This window comes from Dendropsophus ebraccatus, chromosome 2 (assembly GCF_027789765.1).
Source record: "Dendropsophus ebraccatus isolate aDenEbr1 chromosome 2, aDenEbr1.pat, whole genome shotgun sequence".
NCBI lineage: Eukaryota > Metazoa > Chordata > Amphibia > Anura > Hylidae > Dendropsophus > Dendropsophus ebraccatus.
This window is the reverse complement of record NC_091455.1, coordinates 183,191,524-183,200,697: the sequence shown is the minus strand read 5'-3', so window position 1 is coordinate 183,200,697 and position 9,174 is coordinate 183,191,524. Positions and strand designations below refer to the sequence as shown.

General features: G+C 44.7%; 1 protein-coding gene across 4 annotated transcripts in view; it reads left to right on the top strand.

The window, feature by feature from the left end:
- Positions 1-9,174, top strand: part of PRKAG2 (protein kinase AMP-activated non-catalytic subunit gamma 2) — a 208,607-nt gene that overhangs the window by 180,946 nt on the left and 18,487 nt on the right. For all 4 annotated transcript variants that reach the window (XM_069958857.1, XM_069958858.1, XM_069958859.1 and 1 more), the window contains 2 exons: positions 4,129-4,210; positions 8,641-8,699. In XM_069958857.1, the coding sequence (XP_069814958.1) occupies positions 4,129-4,210; positions 8,641-8,699 (141 nt within the window). The remainder of the gene's footprint in view (positions 1-4,128; positions 4,211-8,640; positions 8,700-9,174) is intronic.

Below are 9,174 nucleotides of genomic sequence, written 5' to 3'. Positions count from 1 at the left end.
AGTGTTAGAAACGCCCAATGGACACTCTGCTACTCATTTACAGTCAAGATATTAAAACATTTCTTTGTTTTCCATGCAGTATGATTAACAACATAAGGATGTTTCCAGCCTATCGTAAAACAAAAAAACAACTCGCTGGGGTAGGGAAAAACTAAACGTATGCTTACCTAGTCCTCGTTTTTTTTTTCCAGTCCCCCCAACCTTTCTTTCTTTCTTCCTGCTTTTGAGATGAGCAGTCTGGACAGGACTTGTCTGCTCAAAAACTGCCCAAAAGGGTATCCCGCTAAGGTGGCAGCTCCTGTGCTCATCTTGAGATCGGGGGATCACAAGGAGAAGAATGGGAGCAGCTAGGAACATGGTTATGTATAGACTTCCCAGCAGCTTTCTTTCTCTCTCATCTCTCCATGTTGAAAGACAAACGAGGGTAGCAATGATCTGCTGCCGTCGCAGTGGGAGCGGCAGCAGCAGACCGCTGCTATCTCCTATGGGCAGAGCCCCCCCCCCCCCCCCCCCCCCCCCCGGCACTTACCCACTCACTGTTGGCACATGTAGTAGCGTCGGCAGTGAGCAGGGAATAAGGAGCAAGCGAGTGCTGACCTGACTGGTCGGCACTTGCTTGCTCCCAGAGATAGGGGATTTAGAGTCGTTTTACAAGGGCCAGTTTTTGGCCAGGAGTGTCGCTAGAGACTTCTTAAGCTGATGATTGGCCCGTGTAAAAGGGGGAGCAATCTACTGAAGCTGGGCTTAGTAAGTGAGCACTGATCTCAGAGATAGGCGCTCACTTACAGAAAGTCATCGGGCTGTATAATAGGGCCCTTAGGCCCCACTAGAAACCACATGTGTTCTTGGGTTTTACCCAGTGTATAAATGTATGGGGAATATAGGGGAAAATACCTGGGCCCCAGTGCCAGCTATTGAAAGGGTATAGCACCTTTTTAGAGTCTGCAAAGAGTTGAAGGGGAAACTACAGTTCTGCCCTAAATGTTTTTATTTGATTTTTTTTTTTTTTTTATTTCAAAACATGTTTGTTTTGTGAGTAAAACAATTACTTTTGTCAGGGATTTCTCCTTCAAAGCCTGCATCCTTCCTGTTCTGTAAAATCTTTAAGGAACGGAATTCCCTTTGCTGGGTTTTAAAATTCTTCAAAGCCATCTCAAGGCTTGTAAGCTTCAGGCTGAGCTGTTGTGCTGCATTCTGTCCTTTTTTTTTTTTTTTTTTTGTTAATTCCCATGTTTTGGTCGGTTTATGGGTCAGAGTTTATGTTGTGTCTCGTGCTGATGTTAAACCACAAGAAAAATATTTTCTTATCCTTTTCTAACTGCATCCACATCTCTACTCTTTGTATTGTGGTATAGTGGACGTTCCTCCTGCAGACGCTCCGGACTATAGTAGAACGTCTGTTATTGAATCATTGGTCAGTAGTGATGTCATCAGATCCTGGGATCGCTTGGCTTCATTTCCAGCAGAAACTTAACTAGTGTGGGATGTGGAAATGAAAATTATATAATTTCGGAGCAAGTGTTTACAGGCGCAAACTTGTGGATCCAGAAATAGGAACTCCTGTAAACAGGGGCATACTCAAGACTTTCTCATAGTTTCTATTCTTGTAGCTCCTATGACAACTGGTCGTGCAGGGATGTGGCTGCCGCTTACCAGAAAGCGAGGTTCCTAATTGTTTCCCCTAAGACCAGCAGCCACAGTCTCTACATGTCTGCTGCACTGTACAGTCTTCCCTGTAGTTGTCCACAGGTGTCTTCCCTTAAAGGGGTTGTCCAGCAAAAACTTTTTCTTTCAAATCAACTGGTGTCAGAAAGCTATATAGATTTGTAATTTACTTCTATTAAAAAATCTCCTGTCTTCCCATACTTATTAGCTTCTGTATGTCCTGCAGGGAATGTTTTATTTTCAGTCAGACAGTGCTCTCTGCTGACATCTCTGGCCGAGACAGGAACTCTTCAGAGCAGGAGAGGTTTTCTAAGGGGATTCATAGAAAACCGAGACAGAGTTCCTGTCTCGGCCAGAGATGTCAGCGGAGAGCACTACTGCATGACATCCAGCAGCTAATAAATATGGGAAGACTTGAAAATGTTTAGTAGAAGTAAATTACAAATCTATATAACTTTTGGACACCAGTTGATTTGAAAGAAAAAGATTTCCGTTGGATAACACCTATAAAGCTAGAACAGACAGAGCAGCCTGTATACTAAAGCTGACTCTTAGCAGAGGATACAGGTGCTTGGATAAAAGTGGCATCTTCTGCTGTGCCACACTATATACAGCCTATAAATAATATGTTAATATAAATACCCTGTACTACCACTATACATAGTGTAGCAGCTTGGGGTGTGAGCTCAGGTAAAGATATACTCTAAACGCAGGTTTCTTGTATCCCAGACGTGTCAGCAGCTTTATTTCCAAGCATAGAGACTCCAGAAACAAAATACAGCTTTCTTCAGCAGAAACAAGTCTTTAAAATGGCATAAATAAAAGTTCACAGAAATCATACAGTCCTGTACAGTCTCCTGGAGTACAGTCACAGCAGATACAGGGTTATCTCTCACCCATCTGTAGGTTAGAAGTCTCTCCTGGTATATAGCTCCAGTATCAGCAGCAAAGCAGTGTCAAGCTGCTTCCAAGTTCCACTCCCATCATACTAGCTAGGGTTTTAATCCACCTGCACCTGTGGGGAGATCAGCCTCCAGGTTAACCTCTTAGTAGCCGAAGAGGAATATACCTGCCTTGCCAGATTAACCCATTCAACCTGCTACAATAGACAATATCTCCTCATCGTGACAACATTACCACACAAAGTATGTAGAAGGACACCCCATGCTGTCTCCAAATAACACTTCCACCCGGACTACATGTTACCTTAACCAAGTCACTGAATGATACCATGTTAGTGTTACTGAATAAAAACCACTATGCAAAGAGTATATGCAGATAGATACTAGATATAATTTTACTTAAGAAGTAGTAGATGCTTGGAAAATTCCCATCAGATGTGGTTGGTAAATATACGGTAACTGAATGTAAACATGCCTGGGATAAACGTATATCTATCCTAACATAATAAAAGAAATATAACTAGACTAGATGGGCCGGATGGTAGTTTCTAAGATTTTTGTACATAAAATGAATGCAAATATACCATCATGTACATCGTTTTTTTTACATTAATGGATTGATGCTGGGATGCCGGTGGCATGGTCCTTTGTTGAACCGCTGCACACTTCCCATGCATGGTGCCAGTCTATTTCCAAGCACCAGCCCGCCTTAAAGCACTGGAGGGGGCCTGCTGGCCCCCAGTGTGACGATCTGCCCTCACCTCTGTGCAGCGGCTCCATTTATTCTAATGGAGCCCTGTCACAGAGGGGAGGGGCTTCCTCACACTGGGGGCCAGCGGGCCCACCTCCAGTGCTTCATGGCGAGCCTGTGCTCAGGAATAGACCCGCACCATGCACCAAAACTTAAAGCGATGTACCTGATGGTATATTTGCTTCAAACTTGATCTGTTGTATTAGGGTCCTATTCCACGGGCCGAGGAGGGCTGATCAATGATGTAAACGAGCAGCGATCTGCTAGATCGCCGCTCGTTTACTGGGCCTATTCCACGGATCGTTGAGTGAGGGCTGCAAGGACACAGTTACCGATGTCCTTGCAGCATCATACATTACCTGTCCAGGCTTCTTCTCCGCACTGTCTTCATCCCCGGGTCCCACGCGCTCTATCTTCAGAACGGCCATTCTGAAGATAGAGCGCTCGGGACCCAGGGATGAAGACGGCACGGAGAAGAAGCCTGGACAGGTAATGTATGCTGCTGCTTGTCAAATCGTCGGTCGGTCGGCTTGTCAAATCGTACTATTCAACCGTAGCGATGCACGGTGGGGGAACGATGATTTTAGGTCTGGCCCTAAATGAACGATCAGCCGATGACACGATCATCGGCTGATCGTTCTCTCTATTTCACCAAACGATAATCGGCCGAATCGGGCCAAATGGGGCCGATCTGGCCGATTATCATTACTGTGGAATAGGGCTCTTAGTCACAGGCTCAGGGAGAATGATGTCAATTTGACCTCCACATAAAGCAATAAAATCAGTCTCTTGTGTCCTCTTCCTTTGCAGGTTAAGAAGGCCTTTTTTGCGCTGGTAGCCAATGGTGTAAGAGCTGCTCCATTATGGGAAACGAAAAACCAGAGTTTTGTAGGTGAGCTTCGTTCTGCATTTGGCAGCAGTAATTATTGAATATTTATCTATTAGTGAATATTTATCTATTTTTACCATTCCCCTTTTCTGTCCATTTTGTTCCCTTCATTACCTCCTTTTTGTTCCTTCATTTTGTCCTTTGCCTTTCCTCCTTTGCCTTTCTTCTCCACTCCACTTTATTCATTTATTCATTCTTTTCTCCTTTTCTTTATTCTGTTTTTAATCCTGAATCCTTAAGGATATCTCGAAAAAAAAAATAAAAAAATTGTGTATTGTCTTTATCTGAAATGCAAGAGAGTGCACTCCACTACACCACAGAATAAAATAACCTACTACTGGCCATTAAAGGAGCAGTGTGGCGCCCCCCCAAAAAAAATCCAAACTCATGTTGCCTCCCTCTATTTTGCTGCACTAAAGGGAGCCCTGACGCACAGATCCCGCTGTCCGGTCAGAGCTTGGCTCGCATTTCAAAATTCCTGCACTTCCTGTCTTGGCGTGCGCTGCCGGTCACCTACAACTCCAAGGCTGCAGCACATCCTTTCGTCATATTGATGGCCCCTCTACCCACCCACCTCATTGATATTCCGCCCACTCCATCTATATTCCTCAGCATCACAGAGAGGGGATGAGCTGGAGGCAGTTACAGGAGGGGACGGACGGCCCAGCCGGCCCCGGAACATCATGTTGTGAGACGTGTTGACACAAAATGGCCGCCAGGCCTAGGTGTTAATACAACGAAGAAAAAAAAATTGAACTACAGAACTTACAGAGAGTCGGAGACTCTCTGCAGCGTGACCTCTATTTTCAGGCAACTCTTTTCCTTAGGCCTTTTTTAGGGCACGCCTAGCTTACAGAGGAGGAGGACCAAAGGAGTCTGCAAACTATAATGCCCAGAGCAGCTCCCATCACTATGCACAAAGCCAACACAATGTCAGGGGCGTCCATAACTGAGGGAAATGTTTAATGCATTAATGAAATGGCTGCGGATGACATTAGTTCCTCCAGTCTGGAGATTATGAAGGAGTCTTTAAGATTACCCACTGCTTAATAGAATTGTATAGAAAGTTAACACGCGAAACCAATGAGTTGCTAATTTTATATGCGGCCGCACATCTGCGGGGAGTGTGAACCGCTGCTATGGAGACAGAGTTAAATACAGTTCTTCTCTGATCTGGAATGTAGGTTGGAGAGGTTCTTGGAAAAAGATGTTGATAAAAGACGTCTATATAAATAACTTCGCAAAGACCAAGACGGCTCACAAGAATGGAGTGTGTTATCCCAGGGCACGGAGCATGCATTACTGATGGTGGGCAGTACTCCTCTCCATGCTTGGTTTGATCCTGATCACACATGACAGAAATGTGGCTCTTAAGGCAAATCCGCGAACAATCCGCATGCGAATCACGTACATATTGTTGCGACAAAATGACAGCACTGTTTTACTTTGAATGGGATTTAAAACAAAAACTTTCTGACACATCATGGAGACATAAAAAGCAAATAATGGTCAGCACTCCAATACTACTGTTCAAACTTTGCAGGTTGCACGCTGCTGTGGCTAAAATACAGACAAAAACAGGAAAGTGCAAATGGCAGGGCTTACTGTATATACCCCCTCTATCCTACACAGGATAAAAACCTGTTCTTAAAGTTTTAAAAAAAATGTGTTTCTTAGTTGACCACACAAGAAAATGGCTTCTCTTGGACTCACATTAAGGCCATGTTCCCACTATGTAAGTTCTGTAGTAATCACGGCCGTTGTAACAACGGCTGTGATTACTACGGAACTTAGGTAGTGCTGCCTTCTAAGGAATCCCGGCCGGAGTGTATACACATAGCATACACTCTGGCAGGATCCCTAGCGGCGCTGCAAGAAACTGACGTCAGTTTTCTGCGGCCGCTATTCAATGAATACCCTCTGCAGAGAACCTGTCAGTGCTCACAATGGAGCATGTGGCTCCAGCCACACGCTCCATTGTGAACAGCAGGGAATTTGGATGCGGGCGTGCACGGATCCGCCCACATCCGAATTCATCCGCGGTAAGGATCATCCAGCTGGTACTGCAGTACCGGCCGAGATGATCTTTTCTTACACCAGCCATTCTGTGACCCAGCCTGGTCACAGAACGGCCAGTGTCGTACAAAGTGTGAACATAGCCTTAAGGGTACATTCACAAGTACAGGATCCACAGCAGATTTTGATGGTGCAAATCGGCAGCAGATTTGATATTAATATAACTAAATAACTCAACACATCATCAAATCTGCTGTGGATCTTGTATGTGTGACCATCACTCTGAGGTCACCTTAATGTGGTGAGATGGTACACCCTATTTGATCAATTGATTTGCTAAAATCTTTGATCAATTGGTTTGCTAAAATTGGTTTGTTTAAATCTTTAGAACAGGTTTTTATCCTGTATAAGATAGAGGGAGAATATATATGGTCAGCCCTGGCACTTGCAGGTTGCTGTTGCACTTTCCTGTTTTTTTTCTGTATTTTGGCCACAGCGGCGTGTAAACTGCACACCGGGAACAGTAGTATTGGAGTAACGGCCATTTTTGGGAGACCTGTCAAACGTTTTATTCAGCTGGATAAATATATCTTCCTCCTCCTTTCTGCAGGAGATTGATTCTATTGAAAGTCTATGGAGCCGTCTACTGCAGCAAGTAAAGTGAAGGAGAGAACAAGTGCTTAGCTGAGCACTTCTCCTCACTTGTCCTAGTGATAGGTGGGGGTCTCTGCACCCAGAGCCCAACAGATCAAAACATTTGGCATGTTAAGGCCTTACATAGTATTTCCTTTACTCTTTTGGTCAGTCTTATTTCAACCAAAACCAGGAGTAGGTATGAACATAGCCTTAAAGGGAACCTGTCACCGGGGACGCGGGCACGGAGCGCGCCCGAGCCCCCGGTGCAGCCCCCGGCTGAGATGAGTCCGATACCCATAGAGAATGGCGGCTCCATTCATTGTCTATGGGCATCTGACTCCTCTCAGCGGCGCGCGCGCACGGCTTCGGGCACTGATATCTTCGTCACGGGACCGGCTCCAGGAACGGGACTCATCGGAAAGTGTAAGTATCCGGGGGCTGCACCAGGGGGTCGGGCAGGCTTTGTGCCCGTGTCCCCGGTGAGAGGTGCCCATTAAAGTGGTGGTGTTGTTTTGTTTTTTTTGAATGACTGTAACACTTTTACACAGGCTGATTGTCAGCAATGAGCGTCGCTAGCAGGAAAATGCAGCTTGTCAGCTAATCTCACCTTTTGTGCAGCCCTGAAAAATTATTGTTTACCAACCCTGTGTAAACGGGGGATATAGGCCGGTAGCAATGTATTTAAATGACCATGAGTGATACAGGGATCCCTTATGTGGCCCAGTTGCTTGATTATCTGTGCTGTGTGAAGGCGCTGCATACAAGTCCTGAAGATTTTTCAGTGTAAAATAACTTTTTCAAGGGGTTATCCAGCGCTACAAAAACATGGCCACTTTTCCCCCTCTCTTGTCTCCAGTTCAGGTGCGGTTTGCAATTAAGCTCCATTTACTTCAATGGAACGGAGTCTGAAACCCCACTCAATCTGGAGACAAGACAGGGGGAAAGTTGCCATGCTTTTGTAGTGCTGGATAACTCCTTTAGGGTGCGTTCACACCTACAGGATCTGCAGCAGATCTGCAGCAGATTTGAAGGTGCAGATTTGATTCTGTGTTCAGTTATTTAAATGAAATCTGCTGCAGATCCGCAGCAGAAAATCAGCTGCAGATCCTGTAGGTGTGAACACACCATTAAGGGGTTTCAACTTAGTTGGTTAAATGGGCTAAACATAAAAAAAGTGGTCGGGCCTCATTCAATTCAAATTTAATAGCATATAAAATTATCATTATTCAATTAGTTACAGTACTGTGCTCTCTGCCTGCACACAGTAATAATGTCCCCTGTGCCCCCATATGGTAACAGTCCCCCCCCCCCCCCATACTGTAGTAATGCCTGATGGCCAAACAGAACGCAAACAAACCAGTACTCTCCTAGTCTTACTCCATTGTTGAGTGTAGCTGCTGTTCCATACTTCAGGCCTGCAGTCTGTGAGCTGCGGGGATGGGAATCCCCAGGCAGGTTTGAGGACTTCATATTATAGTGGCAGCCAATGAAGGAAATCGTGTCTGGTCATCTTTTCATCAAGTTACTGTGTGCATCTCTTTTGATCCGTTTTTCCATTGACTTCCATCATGAAAAAAGGATCAAAACCCATCCTTTGTTTATCGTACACAAAAATGTGGTCAACCATGGATGAGTGGTCAGATTGGTAACTAGTTGTCCTGTCCTACAATACAAACCAGGACAAGTCCTCCGCTAGTCCATAGAGCAAAGAACTAGAACATCAAGCCACTGAGGTCAGCGAACCAATGGGCATATCTAACTCCTATTGTGCTCTTTTACAGGTATGTTAACTATTACAGACTTCATCAATATATTGCATCGATACTACAAGTCTCCAATGGTAAGTCCCATCACTTACACTATGTAGCAGCTCACCCCCGTGCTACCAACCAGTCTGTAGCAATGCTGTTGGAATACAAGCTGAGTCACTTCATAGTAACAAAGCCGTATAATTACAGGTCATGCACATATGTTTCCATAATGGCCATAGAACTGTGTAGGAGCAATGAGGATTCCATTGTTCCATACAAACTCTTCATGCAGCCATGTTGGTGGAGGAACTGGGGTCTCTTGTTCTAGCAATTGGGGATCAAAACTGCTCCTAGCACAAGTTCAGTCGCCTCACTTGATGAATAAATGGTAGTTTGTTTGGCTCTTATTATTAAGGTCCCGTATAATTTTCGGAAATTTTTGAAGAATCTTGCTTATTCTCTTAGGCTCAGGAACTCTTGTTGATGTGAATTGTTACCCTCCATGTACACTCTTGCAGAATATGCACCGTATTAAAGTAACAACAAATAATTCTGCATCTGTAT